The sequence below is a fragment of the Phytophthora sojae genome (genome assembly GCF_000149755.1).
Source record: "Phytophthora sojae unplaced genomic scaffold PHYSOscaffold_3, whole genome shotgun sequence".
Classification (NCBI taxonomy): domain Eukaryota; phylum Oomycota; class Peronosporomycetes; order Peronosporales; family Peronosporaceae; genus Phytophthora; species Phytophthora sojae.
This window is the reverse complement of record NW_009258117.1, coordinates 10,115,699-10,131,882: the sequence shown is the minus strand read 5'-3', so window position 1 is coordinate 10,131,882 and position 16,184 is coordinate 10,115,699. Positions and strand designations below refer to the sequence as shown.

Here is a 16,184-nt window from a genome sequence, read left to right as displayed (position 1 = left end):
CGAAGGAGCGAAGTAGTGAGCCAGTAGCCGAGACGATCAAGAAGAAGATCAAAGAAGACTTTGGTGCATGGGTTTAACTTTACAGGAGTAAACTATACATTTTTTTTTAGCATATTTGCGGGCTTTACACGCGTGTTTTTGTATTCACGCAGTGTGGACATGCGTCTGCTTGGTACTTTTGCCTCGTGAAGCCGGACTCACAGCTTCATCCGGTCTCGCTGCATGCAATTTTCCCTTTCGTCAGCCGTCTAGTGATGAAGGTCACAGTATCGGCTTGGATCTTGCTTATCCAGGCCTTGGGGATTCGGCTGATGGCGAGCGCATTTATGGCCACCCTGGCTCAACGTAGGTGTTGCTCATTCAGGTGCGGCACTTGTCTGCGTACTACACGTAATTTACTGCTAAACTTGGTGCTTCTGCCGACAGTGGCCTTACAAGTACTGGCTTCGGCTACTGGAACTCGTGTTGAGCGTGGTGTTGGTGCCGGTGCTGACCTTCATCCAGTCGGCGTGTCTGTTGCTACTGTAGGCCTGGGCATCCCGACGCCGGCGTTGGTTCCTCCTCTGCGCTGCTGACCAGTTGGGCTGCTGCACTTGGTGCCGCGGGCAGTCTTGCTGTTGCTAGTCTTGGTGGCGTCGACGTGTCTGTTGGTCGTCTTTGCCTCTGCTTCTTGTCTTTTGTGTTCTTCACAACCAACTAACCAATAATACACTCGAAATTGCTACTCTATTACATTAAGCATTCCGTTGCCCAACAGGTGCTGAAGCAACGGAGATACTTTCGTTTGATTGTGCTTCCGTTGCAGTAACGAGACTCTCATGACAACCGTTACCGTACACTTACTAATCAGATGTAGTCTGCGAAGTGGGGAAAACTACCGTAGTATTTCGAATCGCACCTCTATGGTGTAAGTGAGGCAGGTTACACAAACCATGTCTGGATACACAATGCCTTAAGTTACATATATTTTTCATGGTACACTTGGTTGTTCCAAGTGATAACAAGTATTCAAGGTTTACCTGGCGCACGTCCTAACAAATTGTCATTACGCAGACAAGCCCCGCCACCGCGTGGGTAAGTAAGGAGTCCTGCCAAAATAACCGCCTCCGCCACCGATCATCGGAGCGCACTGTTGTTGAGAAGCATGCCGTCCGTTAGTGAGTCAGCGCACATGAGACACCGCCGCGCCGTGGATACCCTCCCGTTGATGCCTTGTGGTACGTCACCGCGCTTACCAATCCAACGCTTAATTCATTTCAAAAGTGACATCAGTCGTATACGATGTGATGGCGAACATTATACCGCTCGTTGAAAGGCTGGTTATAGAATGCGTCGCAACCGTCTTCGTTATTAGCAGTAGCTGTGATGGGGAATACTAGTACGGAATGTCATGAAGGACACAGCCACTCCGATTCTTTCTCGGACTGCATAGGTGACCGTGGTAATTGCGCAAAAATGTACTATACAACCGCACTAACTTGTTTCCATAAACATATATGAATTCTGAAGCTACTACATTGTACTACGCGCACCCTAGATACTGGAGTACTCGACTCTGAACCGGGACCATCGGAGCTGGATCTCAACGACCTGTGTTGTGACGGCCTACTGCGAGGGTGCTATAATGGGCAGTATTGACATCGTATCCCATAATTTGTATATACGCTTGTCGTTCCATCCTCCTATTAATGCATGTAACCCACTCTTGTGCTGTCTCAACCAAAGCGTAGCCCTATTATAAGGTGACAACTACAGCAGCTTAGCGCGAAGCCCTGCTGTAATATAAAAAATTAAAATTGAACTCACATTGACTGTTACAATACTACTAAAATTAATTATTATATTCGTAATTCATTTATGTTCGTTATGTTTCGTACACATTATTGTTATATTGTTCCGTTTATGGCTCAAGCAACGGATGAAAATATCGTCGAATTGTAATTCCGTTGCAGGACTGACAGTGTCGGACGTGCCCTTGTGGCGTTATACTACCAGTGGAATGGCACAAGATGCGTTGGCATTGATGGATTATCTCAACTGGGAGTCTGCTCACGTGGTGGGAATCAGTATGGGCGGCATGATCTCGATGGAGCTAGCATTGGCAGCTCCAAAGCGAGTGAAGTCACTCACGCTAATTGTAACAACTCGAGGGAGGTTCGTTGAGGATCCTCGCTCCAAGGGACCCATGAAGGAGACCATGGATGCTACCGACCCCGATGCTGTCGCCAAGGCCCAGCTGAAGCTGCTCTACAGTGACGTTTACTTGGACCAGCCGATGTCTTTCGGGGACCAGACTAGGCGTCAAGTCGTGTTCGAGTATCTGGAGAAACGAGCCAAGGCACGGGTGAAGCCGGGTTTGCTCGGGACGATCAACCAATTTCTGGCTGTCCGTACGCACTGGATTTCGGATGAACGCCTTGCGGCCATCATCGATGCTGGCTTCCCGATTCTCCTGGTCGGAGGCGCTATGGACATCCTCATTCCGCCACGTGAAATGCAGGCACTGCGTCAGCACCTGAAAGGAGATCACGTGGAGACGCTTTTCTTTGAGCAAGGCGGGCACGGCATCATTCTCCAGTACCCGGAAGAAATCGCAGACAGTGTCACAGGGATGTTGCTGCGTTGCTAATGCTAAACTCTCATTTGACCTAACATCAAACTGAGAGCAACTAGTTAAAGGCAGCCACATACATTTGTCGGCGAATGTTGGTGCCGTAGCTAGTCACCGACGTCACGCACGACATTCAAACTATTAACAAGTGGAGATGACATCGTCTTTCTCCACCATGACATCATCGGGTCCCTCAACTTCTTCTCGGGGTCTACTTGCATGTTCATTTCTGAAACCGCAGCGATCTACGAACTTCCCTCCAGCAATGTGTGCCAAGCGCATTACGGCCACGACCAACACGATGGAGCGATCTGGGTTTCGTCTGCAGCGCCACTTAGAGGTCATCTATACGGCCCCATATCACTTCAACAGCAGTCACATTCGACGCGTCAGGGTCCACACGGGCATTATACTTGAGTTCGCTCTCCACCAACACCCGCTCGCGTGGAACCCGCCACCCGAAGATGAATTATCTGGAGAGGATGAAGTTCGAGTAGTGCTGGTGACAGGGTTCCTCAACACGAAAGAGACCTGGACGCCGCCGTTAGAGACGATGCTGCGCCAATGGGACGGACTGGAGACCGACAAGCGCCTGAGGATCCTGACATTTGACAATCGAGGTGTCGGCGGCTCTACCTCACCCATAGGGCCCTACACCACGCGTAACATGGCCGAAGACGCGCTCGCTCTGCTGGATCACGTCGGCTGGGAGCAGGTTCATGTTGTCGGATACAGCATGGGCGGAATGATCTCGCTCGAGCTGGCTCACATGACGCCCGAACGTATCAAGTCACTATCGTTACTTTGCACGACGCGAGGCCGGTACATCCCAGCTTGCAATGGAGTGCTCCCCATGACCAGGACACTCGATCACAGCGACGTTGACACAGAGACTCACAACCTGCTCGTGGTGCTGTATCCGCCCAAATTCCTTTCGCAGGAGATGGAGATCGAGTCGCGCAGCATCTACGAGGCGATGTTCGAGTGCCACAAGTACCTCGTGGAGAACCGAGAAGCCCCGCGGGTTTTTGGTTTCGTTGGTCAGGGGTCAGCCGTGCTCTCTCACATCGTCTCGGACGAACGTCTACGCGAAATCCGCGATCACGACTTCCCGATCCTTGTGCTTGGTGGGTCGAAAGACATGGTAATTCCAGCTCGAGAGACTCAAACACTCTACAACTTGCTGGCCAGTGACCATTCCAGGATGGTTGTGTACGAGGATGCAGGTCACGGAGCCTTCATCCAGTATCTCGACGAGGTTGCTGAGGATGTTATCAAGACGATTCAAGCTGCTGAATGTGCACATGAATAGGAACGGAGCCTTGAGCCTTGCATACACAAACTCACATGCCAATTACTTTGCCGTCACAGCAATCCGATGGTGTCCATTGCGATCCCCTTTCGACAAGCGTCTCGTTTGTTAGGTCCATGCCCAACACATGGCGCTCCTGCCAAGGTATTCGTCCACGACCGCCAACTGATCTTGCACTTCGCCACTTCGTCGCTGCGCCACGCACGCGCGGCAGCCTGCCTGCCTGCCTGCCTGCCTGCCGCCACCAAGGCCCTCGCAATAGGAGAGCACTACGAAATTGTCCGCGTCACAGTCACCATGAAGGTCCCGATGGAAATCCCGCTCATCGGGTCGCCGGGGTTCACCTCGGGTCGACACATGGAGGCGCTGCTCTCGACACCCAAGCACTTCGCGGGGGAGTACGTGCACACGGCTAACGTGGCGACAGGCATCAAGATGGAGTACATGCTGGAGACCAACGCGGATGCGAAGACCCCCGCGTGCCGGAATCTGCCTGAAGAGCGGTTGGTGCTGATCATGGGTTTCCTGCAGTTGAAGGAGCTGTGGGGGCCCGTGATCGACATGCTCATGAAGAAATGGGACGCCAAGAAGCAGGGCAGGAACTTGACCGTCTTGACCTTCGACAACCGCGGGGTGGGCGGCACCGACGCGCCGTTGGGGAGATACACGACCAGCCAAATGGCGGAGGACGCGCTGAGTCTGCTGGACCATCTCAGATGGAAATCAGCACACTTCGTCGGCATCAGGTGAGCTGTTGTAAACATTGTATAGAGCTAAGCGATATCATATCTGACACTGGAGTTTACACATCTTCTGCAGCATGGGCGGCATGATCTCCATCGAGTTGGCTTGTGCGGCCCCGGAGCGCGTGGAGTCGTTGTCGCTGTTGGTGAGCACTCGAGGCAGGTACATCCCCGATATGCGATCGATGATCCCATTGCTAGGCGCCATCTTCTCGCCCACGCAGACGGGAGTCGTCAAGAACACCGTGTCGCTCAACTACCCGCCCGACTTCCTCGACCGACCGGTCGGCGACCATCAGGACGTGCGCAGCGTGCTCGAGCGGCACTACTCGACGCTGCCGAACCGCCACAAGCCGGCGGGCTACAAGGCGCTGCTGTGCCAGGGCCTGGCCGTGCAGACCCACTACGTCTCGGACGAGCGGCTCGAGATCATCGCGCAGGCGGGCTTCCCCGTGCTGGTCGTCGGCAGCATGCAGGACATCCTGATCCCTCCGGAGGAGTCCGTCAAGCTGCTGCAGCTCCTGCCGGGCGACCAGGTGCGCGCCTTCTTCTTCAAGAACGGCGGCCACGGCATTGACACGCAGTTCGCCGAGGAGGTCGCCGACGGACTCGTGGAGACCGTGAAGCGGGCCCGACTCTGAGAGGCGATTGACAGATGGTCAAGACTGCAACTTGCCGCGAAATAGCCAAGTTGAAGTGAGTGTTCGAGTGTAATTGAATCTAAGCACCAGCTGTATTTCTGCGTGTCATCGTCGAGTGAGCAGCGCGGAGCGGAGTCCATGTGCATGTACTGCAGCCCTGGGCGTCGGACACTGAAGCCGACAGTGCAGCTGTGGCGCGGAGCAGGTGGTGCCAGTGTTGCAGTTTGCGTGACGCCACGTGGCCGATGTATCTCGATTTCTCGAAGGGATCCGCGCATGGACTCGCCCTGGTACACGCTTTCGCCGCGAAAATTTCAATATTCACTCGTGGGATTGATGGGGAGCAGCAGTGTTGCTACGGTATTTCGGTGCGGCCAATGCGCTCGGTTTCCTAGGTGTCGGTCCCGATGTTGCCGAGCCGGCGATAACAATGCGGAGCCTGTGGCGTTGCGGTGGATCGGCCAGCATGGGGCGCAGATTTCTGGACAGGTTAATGATTCGGACCGCGTTCGTCGAGCGCTGCGTCTATCTGCTCATCGGGATTGTGGTTGCATGGATTAGCCGTTTGTACCACAATTTCTGGGTAACGGTACGCATTAGAGATTCAAATTCAATGGATTTCCAGAGGTAATGTACGATACTAACGGCTCAATCATCGAAATAGAATGTGCAAGGTATCGGTTTCCAGCCATCAAGTGCGGTAACTCGCAGGAAGTCGGTTTTTTCATCGCATCTCCGCCAAAAAGCGGAATTCCTCACGTTCGCCTCAGTAGACAAAACGCGCGCAGGAGGGGAAGGCAGGCACTTCCATTTTTTCATCACACGGTCGCCCCACCACACTACACTGCAAACGCTCAATGAGGGAGAGCCAGCCGGCCACGCGCATGAGCATGTCGCTCATGAACCAGAGCGATCCGAACGGCCGCGAGCTGCGCCTGTGGCTGCTCTCGGCCACGACCCACCGCGGCGTGACGTACTACCGCATCGCGGGGCGCTTCACGTCCACGGGCCAGACGTGGGAGGTGAGCCACCGCTACTCGGAGTTCCTCAAGCTGCGCGACCAGCTCGTCAAGTTCCTGTCCACGTCCACGGACAAGTGCCCGGGCTGCCGCAACTACCTGCACTCGATCCAGCGCTTCGACTTCCCCAAGAAGCACCTCTTCGCGTCGCGCGCGCCGCCTGTGGTCAACTACCGCGTCAAGGCGCTGCGCTCGTTCCTCAACCTGCTGGCCTCGTGGGCCTTCTCCAAGACGCCCAAGTGCCCCACGTGCGGAGGCTACGCGTTCGATGTGGTGCGCAACTTTGTGCTGGAAGGCGACGACCTGTCGGCCGACGCAGACATCAACTCCCTCCGCGAGTCCGTCAGGGTCGAAGCCTTCGCCGAGCACAACTTGGCCAGCATCAGGGGCCCCGCGCACATGCGCAAGAACAGCTGGATGACGCCTAGCTTTGCGGGGGACCCGGATATGACTCAGAGCATGCATGTGCCGCCGTCGAGACCGAGCCAGGGGCCGTCGTCACTGCGGCAGGCACCGCCTCCGCGATCAAGCACGAGAGCGCCTGCTGCAACCCAACAGCAGCAGCAGCAGAGGCCCCAGCGCCAGAAGCAACGCAGCCGCCACCAGAACGACTCGTACGACGCCTACGACGCCTTCAACGACTACTTGCCCGAGAGGCAGTCCAAGGTGAAGAAGCCGACCCAATCAAACATGGAGCAGAAGGTGGAGAGTGGCAAGTTCAAGTCGATGCCCCTCCAGGAGTCGATCGAGGAGAGGCAACGGCGCCATCGCCAGGAAGAGGAGGACGCGGCCGATGCCTACCAGCAGAAGCTGCGCAAGCACCGCAGCGAGCCGCGCAACTTGTCGGCGCGCCGTCCGCTGGCGGAGAGTGAGCTGTCGGTGGGCTCGAGCGCCTTCGAGAGCCCGCACTCGAGCCGACGAGCGGCGAGTCGCGGCGGCTCCAACGCTGAGAGCTTCATCTCGGACGTGAGTATGGCGGCCGAGCCCATCTTCATTCACGGCGATGAGCTGCAGCGGTACGGGCTCTCGGATGACGAGCGGAAGGCCAGGAGCGCGGCCAGCAGCGTGTACTCGGGTGACGAGGAGATCGAGCTCACTGGCGTGGCCATGGCGTCGCCCCCTCGCGCGGCCAAGAAGAGCAGCAAGGACAACTTGTGGCAGCCCTAGGAGCTGGCCCGAGTGGCCTAAGAGATACATTTTCCACCTGGCGGAGTCTTTGGGGCCCAGGTACCGGTACACACACTATCACCATTTTATTCATTCTACGACGACGACGCCCGAGCGCTGGGAAAGTAGGGCCTCGGAGCGATATCCTTATCAAAAAATTCGCCTGGTACACAAAACCAGGAAACCTTCAAGTGTACTTTTGGACGTGCGCGATGTGAACCCTCCGTTGGGCACAAATCCACAGCCTCTGCCCGCAGCATTGAAGTGTCTGGTTCTTGCTCTGCTCCGCAGCCATGTTGGCTGGCTGGAGGCCAGAGCTGCGCCGGCGTCAACCCCCTTCCCTTTTCCCGCTGTAATGGAACTGCACCAAGGCAAGTGAAGGCGAAACCTGGGTCTGAGATGGTCTCGGCGTGAGGGCGTTGCTCTTGCAGTGTAGCGGTTGCGAGTTGTTGTCCCCGCGCATATCTTCCAACTGCCTGACCTGCGTTTTGTATGCCGAACTACATGTGGTCCTTTGCAATGAAATTGCCGCGACATTCGAAACCGTGGCGCCGTCGTGTGCGACAAAGTCGGCCCAAATGTTCTGGGGCATCATCTACTACAACAGGGTATCGATTACTCAAGGTAATAAAAATATAACTCTTACCAATTTCCTCTCTAAACAGATTTGACGTACCATCGTTTTATATAGGCTATAGCTTGTTGGAGTATAAACACACCATTGGCAATTGCGATCTGCGCGCCGCAATTTTGGTCCTTCTCCGGGACCAAACCGGACCAAACCGCGGCTAACCCCCGCGCCTCTGCACACAAGCCAAGAAGCAGCGGCGTGCGTAAAAATACTCGCTCGCGAGCAGCCGAGCGCCTCAAGGAGCAGCTAGCCGCCCCACACCCCCACACACCAGCCCCCGCCTCGATCCCTTTTCCATCTCCGTCCCCGTCCGTCGCGCCTCTCGATGCCGACTCGTCTCTAAGCGTGAGCTTCCGTGTACGTGCGTCCCGTAATTTACGCCCGGAAACGATAATTTACGCCTCCACGCCAGACTAACAAGTGGTGCTTTGTGGCGCGCAGAATTGTACCGTAATTTTACGCATTGACGTTCGAGCTCGACAACGGAATCGGTGAGTTGCTTCCGTTCTCCAACAAAGAAGACCTGGTATTATTTATACCGAAAACTGACGTGCAATAAGTCGCTCCACCTCAAGCAGGAGCCAAGCGAGCCAGCGCGCATGGAGTCCAAGGCCGCCGATGGCTCGCGCGCGTCCTCCAAGTCGAAGGAGGGGCTATGGTGGCGCTGGACGCACGGCAAAAGCGGTAGTACGGCCTCCAGCAGCCATGTAGGCTCGCTCTACGACGCGAGCAGCCACCACAATAGCAGTAGTCATAGTAAGCCGGCCGCCGCGTCCCCCAGTAACGGGATGCGGTGGCAGAAGCGCACCACCCGGACCCCCAGGGAGGAGAACAGTTCTACTTCCTCCTCTTCTCTGGCCTGGTCAATCTCCCCTGACGCTGGGGGGAGCTCGTCTTCTCCTAAATTTTTCTCCGCTACAGCCTCGTCGACGTCTCGCACCACGCGGACGTCGACGGTGCCCTCCAAGAAGAAGACCCCGTCATCGTCATCGTCATCGTCATCGTCGTCATCGTTCTCCAGTCGCGGACTACGGGATGGCCCCACCAAGAAAGCCTCGTTGGGGGCATCCTCGGCCTCGTCAACATTTTCGTTCTCGTCACGCGAGGACAAACGCGCGGCGTCGACGGAGCTCTCGTGGTCTGTCGGAAAGAGCAAGCGTCCGGCAGCCAGGAAAGAACGGAGGAGCGCCAAGAGCTTGTCGTCGTCTATGCTGTCCGCTAGTCGAGCCAGCACACGAGTGATGGCCACAAGAAGTACACATTTTCTACCGGATGTGAACGAAGACACAGAAATGAGAGCCCCGGATGCTGGTGCCAGTGCGTTCGCATTCTCGCCGCAGCAGTCCAAGCCCACAAGTCGGAATTCTTCACGTGGAAGCTCGAGTTTTACGTCGTCGAGGTATGAGAAGGTGGAGAAGTTTCCTGCCGCGAAGCCTGTGGTGTTTGACTTTGACGGGAACTTCTCGAGGCGCAGCAAGCCGGTATTCCCGCCAACTTCGCCTTCCGCGGCGTCAACTGCTTCGACGACCTCATCGTTCAGTTCGCAATCGTTCTCTAGTGTGGACCCTCTGGTGAACTGCGCCCGTGCTGTGCTGCAAGATTGCATCAGGAAACGCAAGATGGAGCAGAGTAATGCCAGGAAGCGCTCGATCGAAGGCTGTTTCGATGGAGATCTGCTGGAAAGCAAGGAGTTTGGCTGGCATTATGACTCGGTGGTCAAGCCCAGAGACGGAGCTGTGAGTCCAGGTTCAAGGTGAGTGGATGATCAGTGGAGCGCTGTACCTGTGCTCTGTCGGGCTGACGACTTTCCGTGGTGAATTTTCTATTGTACAGTAGCAGTAGTGATGATGAGCTTAGTCAATTATCGTCGATGGACCAGTCTTTCTGGTGGGTGGCTCGCAGCGTTTCCAGTGCAGGATGTGGCTTGTTTGCTAACGAAATGATTTGCTGCTTGTACTACAGCGCGGAGAAGACCGAGCGAGGCTGTGATAGCAAGCTGGCGAAGGAAGAATTGTACCGCCAAATATTAGTGGAGGACTACGATCTCAGCAGCAGTCCCGAGTTCCAGTGCTTTAGCCCCATGATCGAAGAAAAGTGCGTTTTTGATATTGCGATGGTGCTGCTCCTATATGTGATGGCGGCTAACATCATTGTGACTTTGTCCACCAGGGGTCTGCCCATCGAGGTCCGATACCAACTCCCGCTGGCTTTGGGTACAGCTAACGAAACCAACAAGGAATGCACAATTTGCCAGCTTCGCTATGGTATTGGCGATCACATCGTGACGCTTCCATGCCAGCACTTCTTCCAGTACGTTCGTATCTCTGTCAGTATCTCTCCGACACTCGACTTTCTTACTGACCGTCATGTGCAGTGCGTGTTGTGTGGACAAGTGGCTGTGGAATCATACGTCCTGCCCACTGTGCCGAACGGAGGTCTCGCTAGACCAGGAAGCCGAAGTGCCCAGCACGAAACACAACTTTACTGAGTGCTCACCCGTTGACCAAGAGCGGATTCGCCGCCAGATGCGCTCTTCCTCTCAGCACGCGGGCTTTCGGCCGGTTGTTCCAGGTACATAGAGCTTGCCTCTTCTCGCGTTAGTAAATCGATTTCGTATGCTCATCGCAATGTCCGTTTCCTCTACAGTGGAAATTGATCAGCTCGATTTGGAAGTGTCTCGAATGGCAATCGATGAAGACTCGGAGGTTGAAGACGAGCCAAGCTATTTAGTTTGGTACGTTCCCGGAATCTTTTCAGAGCCTCGGTCTCATGCGGCAAGCTCACTGTTCTCTGCTCTCTCTAGCCCGACTCCGCACCTTGCCACAAATTCGCAGGACAAGTGCCCTGGCAACTGATGAACGATCTCCTGGTCAACAAGAGGTTTCTGTTCTGCACAAACAACAAGGAGGCGCGCGGGCTTCACTCAGCCCGTGGCCTCGCTGCCGTCATCTCCTCGGGGGTATTTGTATGGTGTTGTAATCGGTCCCCCACACGCCCTGCCTCCTGCCAGCGGTCCACCTCCACTCCCCACCCACACAAGACCCAGCATCTTCAGGACCAAGGAAGATCCAGCCTGAAGAGCGAACGAACGAACAGCCCACTTCCCATTCCGCTCGGGTCTCCACCCCTTTGAACCGTGGCGCTGGAGGTTGCAAGGCGCTGTAGGCGAGGAGAGGACGGCTCCAAACTCTATCAACTCAAAACGAAATAAACAACAACTTGAAACAACAGGCGAGCGTCCACGAGGACAACTAATTGAAGTTGAAGGCAACTTCAACGTGCTTAACATCTTTGGTGTGAGTTACACCATTTATATCACCTTCGCGCAACCTCCTACCTTCGCGCAACACGCAGCGGTTTCTGTGACTGTATAGCCAGCCAGTCCACAAGTTGGCAGACAAAAAGGATCGCGAGCGGCCATGGACGGCGACGACGAGCCGGCCATGGCGTACTTCCTGCCCAACGGCATCGCGGACGACTCGCCGCCCAAGCAGAGGTGCGTCTGCTCTCTCTATCCGCGCCTCTCCCAGCTCCAGACTCCCCGTATCGCCCTCGCAATCGCCGATTTACTAACGCCATATCCTACGCACTTTGCAGCCGCATCAAGGCGAGTTTCGGCCCCATCGGCGGCCGCTTCGCTGCATCGACCAGCAGCCAATCGACAGCCGCGTCTTCTGCGAGTGCAGCCTCGGTCTCCGCAGCTTCAGGGTCCTCGAACTCGAGGAGTGACGTGGAGTTCAGTGGACTACACACGCGGCCGCGTCCGACGCTGGAGCCACCGCCGTTTGGCGCCTCTGGGGACTCTTCGGCCCCCTCACGCCCCACCAACTTCTTGCTCTCCGACCTGGGAGGGGAGATCCACACGCCGCGAGCTTCGCGGGATTTCGGGGACGCTGGAGGCTCCACGCCGACTGCCAGTCGCCCCTTTGGCTTCCCGGGACCTTTCGGCCCTGGACTGGGCGACGGAGGGGCAATTGGAGGCGCTGGGGCCATCAGATCCCCGACCTCCTCCATGTTCGACAGAGGCCAGGCCGCGGCCAAGAGCTTCACCATGCAGGGAGAGGGCAGGAGGAGCTTGGGCGCGGCGTCGTCCCCTTATGGCACTGAAGCGCAGCAGCTCTATCCAGCCAGGACCTCCAACTTGCCCTCGTATTTAGGGGCGGCAGACACCGACAGCCCCTTTGGCGGAGGAGGAGGCTCCATGAGGACGTGGCCCTCCTCCGCCACGGATGTGTCACAACCACGACGCGTGTTACAGCGACCGCCCGGACTATCAGGCCCACCAGGACTCAGTGAACCCAGTGCGATGGACGGGATGCAGCCGCGTATGCGGTTGGGCAGTGCAGGCGGGAACATGATGCAGCAGCGTCAGTTCGGACCTTTCCATCCATCGGCGTCTTCTTCCCCCATGGCGGCAGGTGGGGCGAACCATACGAGGACCTTTTCGAGCGGTGAAGACCAGTACGGGCCTAGTTTACTGTCGAGCTTGAGGCTGTCGTCCGGTGTGTTCGGAGACAACGAGGCGCGTGGCGTGTCGAACCCGGATCTGGCGGAGCTGAACACACACTCGATGAAAGTGGGCGAGATGGACGGGACGCGGATCCGACATGCGGTCGACTCGCCGTCGGCGCCCTGGGAGAACCGAGAGCCCACGACGTCGAGACGAATTGATATCCAAGCGAGGTCCAAGACGCCGAGGAGCCCGAAGAAGTCGCGGGATGCCAGGAGGAAATCGGAGAGCAGATCCGATTTACGCGCGAAGGCCTTGGAGTTTAGCATGGACGCGATCAGTGCTTTCACTCCGGGATCGCCAATGAGGCCGAAGCGAACGGAACGAGGGCGGAAGATGGCGTCCCCCGCGACTGGGTATGAGAATTCTCCTTCGACAGTTGAGACCAGTCGTGATCAATCTGCGCCAAGGGGCAAGCGCCGCAACCAGGCGGAAAAACTCGCAGCAGCTGCTGGATATTCTGCTGGAAGTGACAATTGGAGGAAGGGAGCTGCAAATCAAACCGAAGAGCCGACCCCTACCCGTGGCCCCCCTCCAGGTTTGGAGACGGAAGGTAGCCCTGTGAAGGTGCCCCCACGAGAGGCTGGCAAGCCGAGGCGCAGGGAGGAGAGCAAGCCATCGAATCGCAACACCACTTCCAGAAGAAATTCCACGCGAGGAAATGACAAGGGACCGAGCACAACTCGCCGTCAGGTGTATCGCGAAAAGCAGGTGAAGGAGAGCATGAAGGAGGCGTCGTCACCTGAAGATATCGCTCCAGCCTCAAGTGCAGCATCACAGTCGCCTCAGAGAAGCCAAGCGAGTGCGAACAGCGCGAAGTCTGAGGCACAGACTTCCGAGAAAAAGTCGAGCATCGCCCAAAGTGCGAAGAATGTTACCACTTCTCCGGTCAAGTCTGCTGCTGTGCCCCAGGCCGCGAAGTCTAATGATGTGAGCACCAAGGCTGATGCTGAAGTAGCTACTACGACCAAGATTCGGTCGGCAATCGAGCACGGTGATGGTGTGGAAAGTGGGACTCCCGGTGATGTGAAGAATGCGAGCATTGGTCAGAGTGCAAGTTTGCCTGAAACGGTTGGCCAGTCTCGTCAAACACCACCAGATGAAGCAGCAACCAGCACTGAGCGTGAATCATCTTCGTCGAGTGACGTGCCCGACGACGCGCAGGATGCAGTGAACGAGCAAAGCGACTCGCACCAGGAGAGCGTCGTAGACGCACCAGAATCGGAGGAAATATTGTCGCCAGTCGAGAGCTCTGAGGATGATGCAGTACAAGTCCCGGCTTCCGCACGAGAGCTACCGGCGACACATTCCAAGAAGTCGAAGCGTAAACCTGCCGCTACGACTGCCGCTAGTGCTGATAGCAGCCCAGCTACCCCTCAAATTGAGACCGAGCTTCTTAGCACGCACGAACCGGTTTCAGCGCCTCTTGTGGAAAAGAAGCATGCTGCGAAGGAGCATCGCAAGGAGAAATCGAAGAAGGATAAGGCGGAGAAGAAGAAACCGACTCGGGGCAAGAAGGACAAGAAGGGAGCGTCATTGATTTCCAAAGCTGCTGATACAGTTGGTGGCTCCTCGAGTGAATCGCAAGACAAGATACTGGAAGATCTAGCCACTCGAGGCCCCCCGCTATCTGCTCGGATCCGGCAGGGGCTGCGCAAGGGAGGCTCGGCTGCAGCTTCAGCTGGACTAGTTGCTTTTCATGAAACCCGACGTGGCTGTGCCTGGGCTGCTGGCCGCTTGAACATCAAGGGGCTGCTCGCCACTTCATTCTCGTACGTGGAGTCGGTGCTCGCAGTGGTCTTCAGCGTGCTGCTACTCCTCTCGTTGCACGCAACGTCGTGGTTTATCCATATCCACCGGGTGGCGTTCCGTGCGATCCTGACGCATCGTCACATTGGATTCTGCTTCGCATTCCTTTACGGATTCCCTTTCCTGGTGCAGTATGTATTCCCGTGGGCTCCTCCCTGGGCGCCGGTTTGCCTTTGGTATGCTTTCCTCGTCCAGCTATTCTGCACGAACGGACCCACGGCGATGGTGACAACATTCCGGGTAATTCTGCCGCTGGTCTTTCTGGTGGAGGGCATTTCCCACCACAGTTTCCTCTTGGATCTCAACGGTACGATGCATGAAGTTACTTTTGCGCGTAAGATTTTACTAACCCTGTTATGGTTGTCCAGGTGCGGAGCTACTGCTTACATCATTCATCATCTCTGCTTTGAAGACGAGCAACCTATGCAGTCCCATTTTCTTCCTATCGTTGGCGACACAGGTATGTGTGTGGCCTTTTTCTTTTTGTCGTTATTATCGCAGTAACCAACCTCTTTTTTATTTTATGATTTCTGTAGTGCCTGCTTGCCGTGTTTTTGGGTTCTGAGCTGGTGGTGCAGTGGCTTCAACTGGCCCTTGCGCTTTACTCGCTTCATGTCATGGCCACCACCGACGATGAATGGGTGCGATTGCCGATACTGACGTGATATCTTATTGAAGTCTGGCTAACCCAGACCTGCTTGTTTCTATACATTTAGGTTGGAATCGGTGAAGACGAGGAGGAGCTTTCTTGCAACCCAGTGTCGATGCATCACTCAATCGCAGAGTACAACCACCAACCGGCGCCGTCAAGTGCCGTGTCGATCCAGAAAACCAAACGACTAGACCGCCGCGCGTTGGCGTACGTCCGCGGGCGTAAATTTCGCTAAGGTAACTTACGTTCGTCAATACATTTTACATGCCGTAGTTTGTGACGTTGTTGGGTTGGCATGCTATGGCCAGTGCCAGTCAGTCAATCAGTCAGTACGTACTGAAGTCGTCGGAAGCCAACCATCCAGCTTTCTTTCAACCTTAGTGCTTACTTCGAAGTACTTGGCCAACACCAGCACCAGCCCCCCAGGCCGCGTCTCCAACTATGCAGGATGTGATGGAGCGTTTTGACAGAGTGGAGGCCAGGCTTCAGGACGAGGAGGAGATCGGTACGCGGACTGGGAGGATCCGTACGCTGGAGGATAAGCTCGATACGCTGAATGGAAGGATTGGTACGCTGGAGGAGGAGATCGACACGTTAAAGGGGCAGATCAGCAAGCTGCAGCGTATCGCGATTACGCAGCAAAGGAGCATCGGCACGTTCAGGCAAGAGTGGAGAGTGGAAACTTTCTCTAGAAAGCCTGAAGATCAGAAACCAGGGTGAATGCTTCGAGAAATGGATGGCCCCATATCGCCGAGCGCGTGGTCTCGCTTGGGTACTTGTGAACTACAGTGGCCAGTCTCGTTCACTTGTAAGTAGACCTGGATATCGTCACCCCCTGGACTCTGGACAAGTATATTCGCGTATCCGGGATTATCATCACGATCCCGCATTTGCTGAGGCGGTGCAAGTCGATCTATCCTGCGTGAAGACGGCAACTGCAAGACCGCACCCTGGAAGCAGCCTACTGCCAGTACAATTTGCATGAATGGCGGTGTGCTTCACGTTTTCATGTCATTATGAAAATATGCATTTTCCAAGCTAGGGAGGGTTATTGGTGATTCTACCGCACTCTTCTCGATCATCGGCGGT

General features: G+C 55.8%; 7 protein-coding genes across 7 annotated transcripts; 6 read left to right on the top strand and 1 right to left on the bottom strand.

Annotated features, from left to right (window-relative positions):
* Nucleotides 1-1,999: 1,999 nt before the first annotated feature.
* Nucleotides 2,000-2,629, top strand: PHYSODRAFT_330328 (hypothetical protein; the record flags this gene model as incomplete). The annotated part of the gene is made up of 1 exon (XM_009526984.1): nucleotides 2,000-2,629. One exon carries the CDS (start codon nucleotides 2,000-2,002, stop codon nucleotides 2,627-2,629), a length of 630 nt encoding a protein of 209 aa, XP_009525279.1.
* A 247-nt stretch (nucleotides 2,630-2,876) lies between these two features.
* PHYSODRAFT_314144 (hypothetical protein) lies at nucleotides 2,877-3,923 on the top strand (the record flags this gene model as incomplete). The annotated part of the gene is made up of 1 exon (XM_009526983.1): nucleotides 2,877-3,923. The coding sequence occupies one exon, from the start codon at nucleotides 2,877-2,879 to the stop codon at nucleotides 3,921-3,923; it is 1,047 nt and encodes a 348-aa protein (XP_009525278.1).
* Nucleotides 3,924-4,208: 285 nt separating this feature from the next.
* On the top strand, nucleotides 4,209-5,307 carry PHYSODRAFT_558053 (hypothetical protein; the record flags this gene model as incomplete). The annotated part of the gene is made up of 2 exons (XM_009526982.1): nucleotides 4,209-4,669; nucleotides 4,743-5,307. The coding sequence occupies exons 1-2, from the start codon at nucleotides 4,221-4,223 to the stop codon at nucleotides 5,305-5,307; spliced, it is 1,014 nt and encodes a 337-aa protein (XP_009525277.1). The 5' UTR covers nucleotides 4,209-4,220.
* An 857-nt stretch (nucleotides 5,308-6,164) lies between these two features.
* On the top strand, nucleotides 6,165-7,671 carry PHYSODRAFT_558049 (hypothetical protein; the record flags this gene model as incomplete). The annotated part of the gene is made up of 2 exons (XM_009526981.1): nucleotides 6,165-6,823; nucleotides 6,899-7,671. The coding sequence occupies 2 exons, from the start codon at nucleotides 6,165-6,167 to the stop codon at nucleotides 7,491-7,493; spliced, it is 1,254 nt and encodes a 417-aa protein (XP_009525276.1). The 3' UTR covers nucleotides 7,494-7,671.
* Nucleotides 7,672-8,313: 642 nt separating this feature from the next.
* PHYSODRAFT_350922 (hypothetical protein) lies at nucleotides 8,314-10,979 on the top strand (the record flags this gene model as incomplete). The annotated part of the gene is made up of 9 exons (XM_009526980.1): nucleotides 8,314-8,477; nucleotides 8,553-8,615; nucleotides 8,700-9,877; nucleotides 9,958-10,011; nucleotides 10,087-10,218; nucleotides 10,294-10,434; nucleotides 10,499-10,695; nucleotides 10,771-10,858; nucleotides 10,928-10,979. Exons 3-9 carry the CDS (start codon nucleotides 8,724-8,726, stop codon nucleotides 10,977-10,979), a joined length of 1,818 nt encoding a protein of 605 aa, XP_009525275.1. The 5' UTR covers nucleotides 8,314-8,477; nucleotides 8,553-8,615; nucleotides 8,700-8,723.
* A 564-nt stretch (nucleotides 10,980-11,543) lies between these two features.
* On the top strand, nucleotides 11,544-15,366 carry PHYSODRAFT_543090 (hypothetical protein; the record flags this gene model as incomplete). Its single annotated transcript, XM_009526979.1, has 5 exons — nucleotides 11,544-11,620; nucleotides 11,722-14,750; nucleotides 14,812-14,903; nucleotides 14,980-15,084; nucleotides 15,160-15,366. The coding sequence occupies 5 exons, from the start codon at nucleotides 11,544-11,546 to the stop codon at nucleotides 15,328-15,330; spliced, it is 3,474 nt and encodes a 1,157-aa protein (XP_009525274.1). The 3' UTR covers nucleotides 15,331-15,366.
* A 267-nt stretch (nucleotides 15,367-15,633) lies between these two features.
* On the bottom strand, nucleotides 15,634-16,136 carry PHYSODRAFT_285743 (hypothetical protein). The gene has a single exon (XM_009526978.1). It carries the CDS (start codon nucleotides 16,076-16,078, stop codon nucleotides 15,800-15,802), a length of 279 nt encoding a protein of 92 aa, XP_009525273.1. The 5' UTR covers nucleotides 16,079-16,136; the 3' UTR covers nucleotides 15,634-15,799.
* Nucleotides 16,137-16,184: the final 48 nt, after the last annotated feature.